Genomic DNA, 16,384 nt, shown 5'->3' on the forward strand with positions numbered 1-16,384 from the left:
AAAAAAAATAGGAGGCATTTATTTTTGAATTGTCCCTTGTATCGTAGTACAGTTCTTGATGAGGTTGGGAGAGGGATATGTGCGACACTTTATATTTGGATCTGACCTTGAAAATCCGACAAGATAACTTTATACAGGGTGGAACGATAAAAGTGTTGCGCTAAAGAAAACCACACTACAGCTTTATTTTAAAACTTTTGTTGAAAAAAATAATTCAGGTAACTTGATTATGTAGTATAGCTGACATTTATTCTATGTAGCCGCCTTCAGCCTCAATCACCGCCTCTATATGGGTCCGGAATTGGGAGTATGCCTTTTCCACAAGCACCGGCAAGAATACTCGGCAGATGGCAGCAATCAGGCTGGTTTTGGTATTGTGAGAGGTCATGTTGGTGATGTTCTCGATGTATGACCAAACAAAGTAGTCCAGTGAGTTCAGGTCGGGAAATGAGGGGGGGGGGCTACTGAGAGAAGGATACAAAATCGTAGCGCTCCTGAAGCCAAGCCTGGGTTTCTTTGGACTTGTGGGCTGGCGCCAAGACCTACTGCTGCACCCAAGGCCCTCTAGCGGCCATTTGATTGCACCAGGGGATAACCATACTTTTTAGCATATCCAGGTAAACTTTGGTGTTGACTTTTAAGCCGATATCAAAGATGTGAGGTGGCATGATGTGGCCCTCACTTGAAACCACACCAAAGATCATAACCATGGCCGGATACTTTGTTTTCATCACCCTGGACAGATGAAAAAATCGAGAAGCCTTATCAAACAAAACCTATTAAGATTAAATCCAATTGTGCAATTAAAAACAACAATTCTCACAAAAAACAAAAGAAAATGAATTTTAGATTTTGCTATCAAACCTAGGATGTTTAAATTGATCAAAGATTGTAATTTTTAAATTAAATTAGCATGTACACGAAAAATTGCCTCAGAATGCCATGAAACCATTACAAAGAACACAGTTCAGTATTTGAGCACCTCATATAAGTTTTAATTGATCTTGTAATTAAATTTGTTTAATTTGCAATCGATATCACCTAATCTTTTGAAATGAAGTGTTTATCAATCATTAGTTGTCATCCACACACGTTTTTTTTTGGAGGGTGGGGTAGACAAAAATGCATGATATGAAGATATTTTTTGTTTGGATGATTGCCACTTGGACTTAAGGTTATAAGATGAAAGTAGATTTAATTATTTGAAGCTACTTGAATCGTGAGAAAAAAAATGCTTCTTTTTAAAGCCAAATTTCTACAACTAGTTGCTTTGAAATCAAGTACGAAGGCTATTCCAAAAGTAATGCATCCTATATTTTAAGTAAAAATTTTTTAAAAAAGTTGAAGAGCTACAAAGACGGGAGTGGTACCATTAAAATGAGCCACCTTTTGTGTTCCAGAATTTATCACCGTTCTTAATGTACTTTTTGCCAGCAATGAGGTGGTGGATGTGCATGGACGTCTGGAGTGCACTTTGTCACTCACATATCTGTCATCACTCTGAACTCGACGGACCCATTTCCTAATTGTGCTGACATCAACTGTATTAGCTTTGTAAATGTTAAACAGCTGCCAGAGAATGTTAATCAGCTCAATTTGTTTTTACTACATGGAGGAATTCAATGACACATCTTTGCTTCTGATGTATATTCATGAAAGGATTGCTTTCTTAGAGTCTCATATCATTAATATCTGCAACAGAGTGATGAAACTTTCAGGTTATGAATGCATAAGTTCAGTCATCATAACAATTCTATTTACAATCCCCTCTGATCCATTCGGATAGAATGAAAAATAGGTTTATTACTTTTGGAACGTCCTTTGTAAAATATGCAACTACTCTGTTATGTGCTCAACCAATAATTAAAAACAAAAAAGTACTTTAACGATGCTCAGCATTTTTTGTATCTGAACAATGAAAAGTTATAGAATCAAAATACACATATAAATAACATATAGCTTATAACGACACAAATAACAACATAACGACACAAATAACAACATATACACAAATAACAACATATACACAAATAACAACATATACACAAATAACAAATGTATAGACAAATAACAATATATACACAAATAACAATGTATAGACAAATAACAACATATACACAAATAACAACATATACACAAATAACAACATATACACAAATAACAACATATAGACAAATAACAACATAATGACACAAATAACAAATGTATAGACAAATAACAATGTATAGACAAATAACAATGTATAGACAAATAACAATGTATAGACAAATAACAATGTATAGACAAATAACAATGTATACACAAATAACAATGTATACACAAATAACAATGTATACACAAATAACAACATATACACAAATAACAACATATACACAAATAACAACATATACACAAATAACAACATATACACAAATAACAACATATACACAAATAACAATGTATACACAAATAACAACATATACACAAATAACAACATATACACAAATAACAATGTATAGACAAATAACAACGTATACACAAATAACAACATAATGACACAAATAACAATGTATAGACAAATAACAACATATACACAAATAACAATGTATAGACAAATAACAATGTATCGACAAATAACAACATATACACAAATAACAGCATAGCAACACAAATAACAATGTATACACAAATAATGTATACATAAGTAAAAACCAAATATACATATACAGAGTGGAACGATAAAACTTTTATTGAAAAACTCCATTCAGGTAACTTGATTATGTAGTAGAGCTGAGATTTATTCAATGTAGCCATCTTCAGCCTCAATCACCTCCTCAATACAGGCCCGGAACTAGGAGCATGCCTTTTCCACAAGCGCCAGCAGGAGCTCGGTGAATACACATTGATCAGGCTAGCTTTGGTGTTGTGGGAAGTCATGTTGGTGATGTTCTTGACCTATGATCAAACTAAGTAGTCCAACGGTTTCAGATCAGGGGAGAAGGAGTGCCAGTAAAACAAGGGTTTGTGGACGGTGCCAAGTCCTGCTGCCACACCCAGGTCTGCCAGTGACCTCCTGATTGCACTAGGGGATCACCACACTTTTCAGCACATCCAGGTACACTTTGGTGTTGAATTTTAAGCTGAGGTCGAAGATGTGAGGTGGCATGATGTGGCCTTCACTTGAAACCACACAAAAGTCCATGACTGTGGCCGGAAACTTCATGGAGGTGTACCCTCAAGCATTAAACCATCCGGATTTGCATTTTGAGGGTGCTGACAATGGTTCTTTTGTCATAACTTGGATCGGCAGAGAGCATTAGTTGTACAGTGGCACATCTCTGATCTTGCTTGTTGAACATCGTGTCACTTTCAGACATGCTAGAAAGCTCCTATCAGTCTTGGAATTTGCACACAACTGGCCGACTAGTAGATGGCCTGCAACGAAAAAAGAAATTGGTTTTCATTAAACAGAAATGGAATCATGTTGTCCTTTATAGGACGATGATTTTTATCATTCCACTCTGTAAATAACATTGCTAATTTTATAGGTGAATCAATATTTCTTTTTTGGTTTATGTATTATTTGGCAGGATTTTATGGCTTTATAGCGATTTTATGAGTGTTTTTCAGATGGACCCCACAAAAATGTTGTTTTAATGACATTTTACAAGCTTTAATTAAATTGTTTTTACGGCGTTAGTGCATCAATGTTTCTACAATACATGAAGTTTTACTGTTCAGTTTTTTTAAAGAGGGACATTTTATTTTTTGGCCTAAAGACTGGTGGAAAAATCGAGTATGATTTTCTGGTAAATTTTAAAGAAGTGCGATTTAAGAATTAAGTTTTGTTTGTATTATTTGTATTCTTCAGGCTACTGGTCTCAGTTGGATTGTTATTTTCACAACATTTTGGTTGATGTGACCTCCGATCTTCTTCAGGTGCATCTTGTCAAACACTAGCATCAATGTTATTACAGGGTGAAACTAAGGAATCTGCATGAAATTTCGAATGGAACTCTTTATTTAATTAGCATAGGTAGCATGGTCATGTTCTGTCAAGCATGACTGGATGGAAGGCCTAAGTAATTCACAATTGTGTTTTGAATAATCAATCCTCATCTACAAAGTTCAGAAAAATAATAAAGTTTTCTATTCTAAAAAAAATATTTAAACATGTCCACAGGTGAGAGGGAGAGGGGGTAAGCGCAACTTATGACCCCTTCCCTTTCTCTTTATATATTTTCGCTCCGGTGCCATAGCAGTGTTTAAAACAGAGTTCACACAGACTTAGAAAGTCTTTTTTAAGCTTTGTCTTGAAAAGGCCTCATTTCTATTATTGCGTTAAAAAGGTCTTAGAAACATGGGAAATATATTGAAAATGGCTTGAAAATCTTATTTTTTGTTTTTAATAAAAAAATTGTGCAGGAATATTAAAAATAAAATAAAAAGATACTATTACTATTTAAAAAATTATATAAATAAAGCAGTAGATGCGTGTCTGTGGGAAAATATTTAACTTAAGACTCTTAAACTACTGGTCACATAACACTAAAATTAGCGGAAAATAGTAATTATACACCAAGGACGGTTTATAATCGGTAAAGTCTTTGTATGGATGGATGTATAATGCATACAGAAATATGTCGGCAAGTTGAAATGCAAAATGTTCATTTCAATTTGTCGACATATTTCTATTATTTTTGGGCATGCATGAATTTATTCGTAGCTTGGAATGGTTTCATTTAAAATCTTTCTTATCTATTCTGCGATATGGTACGGAACGCAGCTAGAACACTAAATGTTTTTGTTTTGATTCTACCTGATGTTATCCAAGTCATTGTTTTATACTTTTAAAATCAGTACTATATATATTAGGTACAATATAATATTCAATAGAGAATCGCCTCTGTAATAATAAGTACGAAATTGGCATGAATTAAAATTTATTTAAGCATATTTTATAACCAAGCAAGGTTGAGCGCCATCTGCCAGTATTAATAAAAATACTATTAAAATATTTTTGAAATATTAAAAATAAAATCGAAATAAATGCATTCTTCTGAAATTTCATATTGTTTCTGGTATTGTCGTTACAAGAGTTATGCCCCTTTATCACGAAACTATCTAATGTTCCTATTTACTTGCCTCCCCACTAGGGCAGAGTTAAACACGAAGTCGTTTTTTAATATGGGGAAAATCCAGCTCCCTAAAATGGGGCACTCTGGATGGGAACAAAAATAAAAATAGTCTCAGTCATGCAAGGACCTTTCCTCCACTAACTGAGGACAGAAAGACAAAGTGTAGCATCAGAACAGATACTACAATGTGATCTTATGTTATCCATATACTTTATGGATGTAGCCGAATTGAAATTCAAAATCGAAATAAATACTATTAAAATATTTTTTAAATATTAATTAATATATTATCATTTTGTTTTTAAAACTTAAATTTTTTCCAAAAAAGGCTTGAAAGTGTTTGAAAAACCTTGAAAATGAACATTGTTCTTGAAAGTGTTTGAAAAACCTTAAAAATGAACATTGTTCTTGAAAGTGTTTGAAAAACCTTAAAAATGAACATTGTTCTTGAAAGTGTTTGAAAAACCTTAAAAATGAACATTGTTCTTGAAAGTGTTTGAAAAACCTTGAAAATGAACATTGTGCTTGAAAGTGTTTGAAAAACCTTGAAAATGAACATTGTGTTTGAAAGTGTTTGAAAAACTTTGAAAATGAACATTGTTCTTGAAAGTGTTTGAAAAACCTTAAAAATGAACATTGTGTTTGAAAGTGTTTGAAAAACCTTGAAAATGAACATTGTTCTTGAAAGTGTTTGAAAAACCTTAAAAATGAACATTGTGCTTGAAAGTGTTTGAAAAACCTTGAAAATGAACATTGTTCTTGAAAGTGTTTGAAAAACCTTAAAAATGAACATTGTTCTTGAAAGTGTTTGAAAAACCTTAAAAATGAACATTGTTCTTGAAAGTGTTTGAAAAACCTTGAAAATGAACATTGTGCTTGAAAGTGTTTGAAAAACCTTGAAAATGAACATTGTGTTTGAAAGTGTTTGAAAAACTTTGAAAATGAACATTGTTCTTGAAAGTGTTTGAAAAACCTTGAAAATGAACATTGTGTTTGAAAGTGTTTGAAAAACCTTGAAAATGAACATTGTTCTTGAAAGTGTTTGAAAAACCTTAAAAATGAACATTGTGCTTGAAAGTGTTTGAAAAACCTTGAAAATGAACATTGTTCTTGAAAGTGTTTGAAAAACCTTAAAAATGAACATTGTTCTTGAAAGTGTTTGAAAAACCTTAAAAATGAACATTGTTCTTGAAAGTGTTTGAAAAACCTTAAAAATGAACATTGTGTTTGAAAGTGTTTGAAAAACTTTGAAAATGAACATTGTTCTTGAAAGTGTTTGAAAAACCTTAAAAATGAACATTGTGTTTGAAAGTGTTTGAAAAACCTTGAAAATGAACATTGTTCTTGAAAGTGTTTGAAAAACCTTAAAAATGAACATTGTGTTTGAAAGTGTTTGAAAAACCTTGAAAATGAACATTGTTCTTGAAAGTGTTTGAAAAACCTTAAAAATGAACATTGTTCTTGAAAGTGTTTGAAAAACCTTAAAAATGAACATTGTTCTTGAAAGTGTTTGAAAAACCTTAAAAATGAACATTGTGTTTGAAAGTGTTTGAAAAACTTTGAAAATGAACATTGTTCTTGAAAGTGTTTGAAAAACGTTGAAAATGAACATTGAAAATTGTTCACACTGCAAAATATAAAATCGTTTTGAAACATATGCGCTAATATTGCCTTTATGTTTAATTCTTTTTCTCCTTTTCTCCATTCCAGGAACAAGGCTCACCCCGAGTTATAGGCGTGAATAACAGCAAAAATGTTGATAACAACAAGTGGGTTCCGCCAGAGACGCAAACTATGGCCAGTAAACCTGTTGGTCAGTATAACACTTCTCAATTTTTAATTTAAACAATGCTTTTAAGTCGAGTTTATGCAGGATTGCTTGGGTATTTTTGCATATCAAAAACTGATGAGTGGCACATATATTAAACAATATGATTCTTAAAAATCCTTTTGTGTTGACATCTAGTTTAGAAAATATGGTATTGCAAAGATTGGTGATTTTTTTTAAACCGACACATTTTAAGTGAAAGCATTATGTCATGTTAAAATTAGCATAAATTCCAAAAATTACAAAAAATGATCTAGTAGAAGATGTGCTAAATGTATTTAAAAAAAAAAAAAAAAGAAAAAACATCCACAATTATGTTCTGAGATTTTTTGTTTAAGAATGGCAGATCCTTAATTTAAGTTAAGTCAAGGGAGATAAGTCAGTTTGTCATACTGAATTGGTTTCACATTAAAACATACAATAAAACTCGATAATTTCATAAATTCTATTTTTACTTGAAGTTATTTTTATCCTATATCATTTTTCGTAATTTTTGGAATTTATACTAATTTCAACACAATACGATAAATATGTAATAATCAGGGTTGCAGAGTCGGATGTTTTAGCTGGAGTTGGGATTTTTTATCCAACTCTGATTCCTTAAGTCCAATAAAATTATTTTTTACATGGTTTTCCTGTTTGGTTTTACCAGTTGTACAATTTTTAGATGGTTGTACTTTTATTTTTGGAGATAATAGTGAGTGTGTGCAGTGTATGTGTATACTAAGTGGTTTCTTCAGATAGAATAATAAAAAATATATATATATACATACACAAAACTGACAAGCTATCTTTATCAGTCTGTGGTGTATAAAGTGTTTGTGGTTATGTAGTTGTTTCCTGTAGGAGAGTGAAACTAATATATATATATATATATATATATATATATATATAATTTCCCCCAAACCTCTGGCCTTGATGGAGGGGAGACTAAAACTTGCTGGTTTCAAATGATCTGAAATAACAGCAAGGGGAGACTTGATTCCAAATATTTCGCATATGTTATATCTCCTCTCTTTTTGTAAGTAGGGTTCGATTATGAATATCTCTAGTATCAAATAATCCTTATACACTGTGAAATTTACTTTATGTATGAAAACCAAACAGGGGAGATGTGACATATGAAAAATATTTGGAATCAAGTCTCCCCTTGCTGTTATTTCAGATCATCTGAAGCCATAGCAAGTTTTAGTCTCTCCTCCATCAAGGCCAGAGGTTTGGGAGAAATATCAGATATTTTGTAATTCATATGCAAAACTAGGAAAACAAATGACTATGATTAAAACGTTTTATGGCTGTAAAAAAGTGCCAAAAATAGGCTCTGGATGATGAATGATCCCCTTAATATGCGACCTTAGGGCAAATGTCACATAGTCCACTACATTCTTAGAAGAAGAGCTGGGAAAGGAGCTTTAATAGATCCGGTTACTCACTGGAGTATCACTTACAATATGGTAAGACGGCTTGTTCTTATCAATATGGCAAGCCCAAATGTCAGTCTTTCAGAAACGCAATGGATGCAACTTGAAAAACTGGAAGACCTTCTTAAGCTTCCTTTTCAAGTGACAAACGTCTTCCAGAAGAGGATCTCATTCCTGGAATGTTCTTAAAAGAGTGGAAAATGTTAGAACATTCCTTATCCAGGCTTTTGGTTTGCTTGCAAGAACAATGTGCGAGTCAATGCATCAAAGACAAGTACAACTGCTTAATAATAGAATTCCACTGGTTGGAGCATATGTAGACCCAATGAATAGAGTGTTGTTATATGAAACTCAGAAAGATGGAGCAAAATCGGCACTTTGTGATCTTGCCGTGAGGATTTGGGGCTTAAATGTAAAAGCATTTACATCCAGACACTATTTCAACCACAGACTCAAAGGGAACCTGAAATGAAGAGGATTTTGAAAAGCTTTTGGATCAACAAGATCATAAAGCAAGTTCAACGCAGCTAAAACTCCACCTTCAGCGAATAAAGCCTTAGCAAGTTTCAAGCTAGACTTTCATGCTGCATTACAGCAAGTAGAACACATAGATAGAAAGCCAAAATTAAATGTCCATGAAGCTATAAAGTAATACCCTGAGATAGTGAAAGAGTTTGCAATGTTGGCAGCAACACTTCCTCCAACACAAGTGAGCGTTTGTGGATATCTTAGTTGCTCTCTATGTAATATTCTGCTTCTATTCTCAGGCTGTACGTTAGACTTTGGAAAAGGCCAAATACCATTTTTGAAGGCCAAACTGTTTGAAAAAAGGCCAAATTCGTAAAATTTGGCTTTAAAAATGCCAATCTAACAACCCTAGACAAAATTATGAGAGTGACCTCCCTTTGATCTAGCCTCCTTTTCAATATCTTGTTGTAATGGTGTGAGAAAGGAGTTTGTAATACATTCGACGTGCAGCTGTACTTCACAGAAAAAAGAAGTCAGTGAAACGTTATGTAAAAAAAAAAGAAGAAACATTCAAAGCAAACAGGAGAAAAAAAGATTGTCTGCCAGTTGGTGCTGGCCTGAAGGTTGGTTGGTTGGTTGGTTTTGTTTTACGGCATATCAACCCTTTTCGGGTTATTTAATGCCGAATCCAAAGATTTTGAAGAAAGAATTTTTAATAGAATATATTTGTTGTTTTCAAGTCATTTTCTATTTAACCCATAGTTGGGACCCTAACAGGTGCTACCACTCCGGGTCAGAGTGGACCTGGGAGCAATGGTAATTAAAGGGTGGCTCCACACTCCCCAAAGCCCACAAGTTGGGGCCTCACCACTGGATATAGTTTAAGGTCATATCCAGGACCCCCATTGAGGGACTTTTACCCTCTGCAGGGGGTGCAGTCGGTGTATTCTAATGCCCCACCGACAGGGCCGGGCCTGAAGGAGTAAATTAAAGATTGTTTCTTACAATGTGATTTTATTATTTGTCTTGAACTATGTAGCACAATATTACATTAAGTATTTAGTAGTACTTATTAATTCATCTCAATTAGGTCAGTACTATTTTTAAAATATAATGGACACTATTTTCATAGACATGTTAATAAACATTTTCATAGGCATGTTATTGATTTTTCTTTCCAAAAAACTAACTTTCTGTGCTATTAAAAAAATATATTTCTAATTTCGTGGAATTTCCATGGGTTCTGCTAGTTATTATTATTACTATTATTGGGGGGGGTTAAATACACTTAAATATCATATTTTAATTTGCTCAGATTTCGTATATATTATTATAGAGTTGTGATTTCAAAAGTCAAAAAGAAAAGTATTTAGGTGCCTTCAGCTAGAATCGAAACCAAAACTGTAGCATTCAAAGCTGGTGACGTTACCACTGTACCAACATGACATGCATATGAACTGATTAAAAATGAAAAGTAAACTAAAATGAATGAAAAAAAATGTATAATGATTTTTTTTCAATTTTGATCATTTTTGAGCCCATAAAAACAATTTGAACGGGTTAAAGACCCATAAAAGAACGGCCCCTTAAAAAATCCAATCATTTGAGGCCCCTAGCACCGCTCTACATCTTTTATTTTTGGAGGAGATAGAGTTTGAAAATATAGAGACAGACAGACCGACAGACATATAGCCGTATTAGATTATTATTATTATATTATTATTATTGTTGTTGTTATTATTATTATATTATTATTATTATTATATTATTATATTATTATTATTATTGTTGTTATTATTTTATTATTATTATTATATTATTGTTATTATTATTATTATTATATTATTATTGTTGTTATTATTATTATTATATTATTATTGTTATTATTATTTATTATTATTATTAGATTATTATTATTATTATTATTATTATTATTTTATTATTATTAGATTATTGTTATTATTATTATTATTATTGTTATTATTATTAGATTATTATTATTTTATTATTATTATTGTTATTATTATTATTATATTATTATATTATTATTATATTATTATTATTGTTGTTATTATTATTATTTTATTATTATATTATTATTGTTGTTGTTGTTGTTATACTACTACTACTACTCACTGTGAGTTTTCCCACCAAGTCATCATCAGAGATTACTCACTGATAATAATTGGTGTTCCCAGGAGTCTGGATGACAACAAGTCTCCTCAGATTCCTAGTACTCTCCACTTCTTTCAACAACCTTTGCAAATGACTTTTCCATAGAATTAGAAACTATTATTTCACTGGTTAAGAAAAAAATATTTTTTGTCTCAGGCAAGAATATAAGTGATTTTTTTTTTTTTACTAATTTGAATGGGCTGAACTCAAATTTATAAACAGTTTGCTCTATCACCTTACTTTCTGTCTTCTAAATCGTTTCGTTTTAGTATATACAAAGTATATACATGCTTATTTCAACAGTTGCAGCAGTTACAGATAAAACAGATCATCTAGGGAAACTCCTAAATGTCTGTAGTACTATGAACTTTTTTTTAAAGAAATTTTTTTTACATAGGTGTCACCACTTATCAAGGCCCGGAGGCCACTTGAGGATAAGGGTTATTGAGAGTACAGTAGTCAATGAGATAATATCGTAGTAATCATTGAAAGTGGAAATTTGATAAATTGGATTACTTAAGGGGACAGTTCATCAAGAATTTGTTTACATTGGACTTGAAGACAACCAAATTGTAGTCAGTGGGAAAACAGGAAAATGGAAAAGAGTTTCACAGGCATACAGTTCTAATTGTGTACATTGTATCATCCAAGTATATTTACCCTGTCAATGTTTTTTATCATGTTCATCTGTAGATATTGTACAATATGTGTACAAAATATGCAATATGTGTGTAAAAAAAATATACAATATGTGTACAAAATGTACAATGTGTGTATAAATTACACAATGTGTGTACAAAATGTACAATGTGTGTACAAAATATACAATGTGTGTAAAAAATATACAATATGTGTACAAAGTATACAATATGGGTACAAAATAAACAATATGTGTGTACAAAATAAACCATGTGTGTACAAAATATACAATATGTGTGTACAAAATATACAATATGTACAAAATATACAATATGTGTGTACAAAATATACAATATGTGTGTACAAAATATACAATATGTACAAAATATACAATATGTGTGTACAAAATATACAATATGTGTGTACAAAATATACAATATGTACAAAATATACAATATGTGTGTACAAAATATACAATATGTGTGTAAAAAATAAACAATATGTGTGTACAAAATGTACAGTATGCATTTCTAAAAAAAAAATTTAACAAATCAGGTTAGATTTTTTTGTTGAATTTTGACATATTTTGTTTGTAATAATCTCAACGTTCCTAAAATTTCTAACCTGCGATTTTGGTATAGTGATAAGATTCTTTTTGTCTCAATTCGAAACCTAATTTGACAGTTATTTTAGCATCAGCCATGTGGTTTCGGTAAATGCAGCAACAGAAAGATTCTCCTTTCAAGCAAAACCAGTTTTAGTAAACACCTTTGTTCAAGAAACAATGGATACTCCCTGTAATGGGTAGTTGCATGTGTAATTGTGAGGCAACGTCTACACAATCCCCAAACCCACCTCTCCTGAATTGATACTGCTTAAGTTCTGTAACAAGGAGAGGTCCAGGATGATTGGAAACAATGCTGTTATAAGCGATTAGCAGAGAGCACATACAGCACCTGGTATTCTGAAATGGTTACCCATTTTAGTGCTGATCAGGCTCAACATTGCTTAGTTTTAGTGATCTAATGAGAACCAGTAGGTCAACACGATTATGCTGTATATAAATCAGTTTAAGTATTAAGTAAGAAACAATGTTTTATTTCCAGAGACGTTACGTTGATACTCGCTTTCTTCTACTGAATAGTTTGTTGGAGTGAGCAAAGAAATTGGGTTATCTCCCTTTGTATTAAGATATTACAGTTCTCTTGCTTTGTGATACGTTCTTAGATTGATCTTCCTTGCTTGTTGTTGTTGCTGGGAAAACAGACGGCGATTTGGACAAATGTACGTGTCTACAATTATAGTTCTCATAGAATAATATTCAGAATAGCTTGTTGAGTCACCTTCCTTTGTATTAAGATATAGGGGATATAAATCATACCAGTTATCATAGGTGCCACAGGACTTATGAAGAAGAATCTGAAGTCCTACCTAACTAATATTCCTGGAGAACCAAGTACAAAAGAGATTCAGACAATTGCACTTAAGGGAACAGCGAGGATACGAAAAAGAGCTCTCGGTTGGTTTCAATAAAAAAGCAAGACAATGTTGGCAGCTGGTTTGGCTGCCCCATACCTAGCATTACAATCTTCAAAGGAAGAAAAAAAAAAAAAAAATAAGTTCTGTTGCTTTGTTGATAAGTTTTTAGAGTGATCTCCCTTGCTTGTTGTTCTAAACTAACACAGCTTATGTTCTCATTCAAGTTTATTATTTGGAATCAGAGTATTTTCTTCATATCCTCAGGCTATCCTGTCAATGTATTTTTTTACTGCATTTTCCACAATTTAATGAAGAATAAAGTTGAGAATTTCTTTTCTATTTTCAGGTTTTCCAGGCTACCCAAAGTCTCACCAAAAATCCAGCTTTGAAGACAAATATGTGCCGAGTAGCACCGGGTCTGAAAACAGCAGTGTCCGGTCGGACAGTCCTGGTATCAGCCCTATGCAAGCAAGGCATTCGCGCTACCCAAACGTGATTCGTGCTGCCATTGGTCAAACGAGCACAAGACAATTGCCTAATGGCCAGCAGACGCCGCCACCTTTGCCTCCTCGGGGTAACACGAGCATCCCAACAGCTGTTGTGTCACCAAATCCTCCGAGGGGACAAACTCCACCTCCACCCTCGTATACGTCGTCAGATGCAAAAATCAACTCGTACCTTCAGTCGCATCCAAAGTGGCATCAGTCACCCCAAAATACTGCTGATGTACCGAAGACGCAAGCAGCACCGTCGCCACCTCTGCAGCAGCAACAACAGCAGCAGCAACAAGCACCTCATCAGTATGTGACCCCTGGCCACGTCCAGGAAATGATAAAACGAATGTCACCGGGCCAACAAGAAAGTGCTTCCTGTAGCCAGCAACAGCAGCAGCAGCAGCAGCATCACCAGCAGCAGCATCACCAGCAGCAGCAACAACAACAAGCAAAAGTGTACAATGAAGCATTCGTTCATTCGGGGCTTCACCAACATAAAACGAAACCCGGAGACCCCATGCAACTTCCACAGCATTCAATCCCACAGCAACTGGTGCACCCGTGGAAGCACTGGGAATCACCTCAGCCACCGCCGCCTTCACAGAGGCACCTGCCTCCGACGGCAAGCGTCAACCCGATCCAACAGAGGGCATCAAATTCAAACACATACTCGCCCTACCATGTACAAAATGAGCCTCTCAACATCCCTGGACTGTCACCGCAGTTCCAAGGGTTAAATATTTCTCCAAACAATGTCCATGTCTCGACGGCTCCATCCAACGAGCAGCGTTTTCCAAAAGTTACTATCCAAATCCCGAAGCAAGCCCACACACTTTATTTTCAACATGGCAATGAACGGTCACACATGATTTCATCGAAGGTACAAAGGACTTCGCCGTATGAAACGCAAATCTCTTTGAGTTCCAACTGCAGCCCAGCAAGTAGTGATAGTATACAGATTAACTTGCCCAAGGGTAAAGCTCCGTCTCCACCCGTTCCTGTACAGGCTTGGGGAGCCAAGCAACCTCCTATCATTATGAAGTCCGTAAAGAGCCGCGAAGTTCAAAAACCCAAGCTACAAACAGCCACAGCCCCATTATCAGCCCCTCTTTCTACCGCACTCTCAACACCCATCTCACATTCTTCGCCAAGTTACATTTCATCTGTACAAACAACAATAAACTCTCCGCAGCCACCGAAAAATACGTCCCCCGCGAAACGTGATGTACGTATCAAAATCCTGGTGCCGAACTCGTTACAAATTGACATTAAGAATCAAGGCAATCCTACATATACACAGACCCAAGTGCCCAGTTTGCACTTTGACCTTTTTCAGAAACCACCCCCATCAGACACGACCTCATCTACCCCGAGGTCAGACTCGCCTATCTCTCGAGTAAACAATCAGTCACCCATGTCGATGCAATCGAACACATCTGTACAGTCCACCAACTCCACCCCATCAAGTGGCTCTGATATTCCCTCAAAGCCGCCTCCGCCATACCCCGGTCGAATTTTAAACATAACCCAGTCATCTTCGCCGCCCATGCTATCGCAAGTGCCTGTCCAGCAAAACCCACCTCTTGCGCAATGCTCCGTCAAACCAATACCTCAAAAGCATATGCCGCTGACAATGCAGAACACTTTCTCATCATCCTCTTCCTCCCATACGCAAAGCGTCACCCCTCCGCTGGATCCAGCAGGGAATGGTGGTGCCCACAGAAATCTGGAAAGCGAAGAGAAGGATGATTGGCCCGAGCAGATGTCGGAGACAGATTCTGCGCCGAATGATACGCAAGAAGAGACGCACAGATGCACATCACCGATTCCCGAATGGAAATACGAAAACAGATCACCCGATCAGGAACGCGTTCGGAATTATTCGCCTCAGGCGTACAAGTTTTTCATGGAACAGCATGTGGAGAATGTAATGAAGTCAACGGCACAACGTCTGCGGAGGCGTGTCTTGCTCGAGACGGAGATGCACAAAGTTGGTCTCTCGACAGATGCCCAGCATCAAATGCGTAAGATCCTGCATCAGAAGGAGTCCAACTACATCCGCCTAAGAAGAGCCAAGCTTGCGAAGCACATGTTCGAGAAAGTGACCACTCTAGGAGTGGGCGCTTTTGGTGAGGTGGCTCTCGTCCGTAAGAAGGATGTCGGGCAGTTGTACGCTATGAAAACATTGCGTAAATCGGACGTTTTACAGCGTAACCAAGTGGCTCATGTTAAAGCCGAGAGGGATATTTTAGCTGAGGCTGATAATGAGTGGGTTGTCAAGCTGTATTATTCCTTTCAGGACAAAGACAATCTGTATTTTGTAATGGATTATGTCCCCGGGGGAGATCTTATGGGATTGCTCATCAAGTATGAGATCTTTGAAGAACCGTTGGCTAGATTCTACATTGCGGAACTTGTGTTGGCCATTGAAAGTGTGCATAAAATGGGTTTCATACATCGGGATATCAAACCTGACAATATTTTGATAGACAGGGAGGGACACATAAGACTGACAGACTTTGGCCTCTGTACAGGATTTCGATGGACACACAATTCTAAATATTATCAAAAAGGTAAGATTTCATGTTTCGGAATTTTCGAGATCGTGATTGATAACTTGCATTATTTGGACGACTGTCCTCATCCTACAATGATATTCTCACATCGTTTCAGCTGATATAATTTCTGACCTTCTTCAGGTAATAACGGTATTTCTGTTTAATTTTCGATTTTCGAGCAATTGTTGAGGCCTCAGGTAATCAG

General features: G+C 35.0%; 1 protein-coding gene across 2 annotated transcripts in view; it reads left to right on the plus strand.

Moving 5' to 3' along the window:
* Positions 1-16,384, plus strand: part of LOC145291439 (uncharacterized) — a 180,876-nt gene that overhangs the window by 142,078 nt on the left and 22,414 nt on the right. For both annotated transcript variants that reach the window (XM_080137284.1, XM_080137282.1), the window contains 2 exons: positions 6,828-6,930; positions 13,474-16,194. In XM_080137284.1, the coding sequence (XP_079993410.1) occupies positions 6,828-6,930; positions 13,474-16,194 (2,824 nt within the window). The remainder of the gene's footprint in view (positions 1-6,827; positions 6,931-13,473; positions 16,195-16,384) is intronic.

This window comes from Euprymna scolopes, chromosome 12, assembly GCF_053919585.1.
Source record: "Euprymna scolopes isolate OS-2025 chromosome 12, ASM5391958v1, whole genome shotgun sequence".
Lineage (NCBI taxonomy): Eukaryota > Metazoa > Mollusca > Cephalopoda > Sepiida > Sepiolidae > Euprymna > Euprymna scolopes.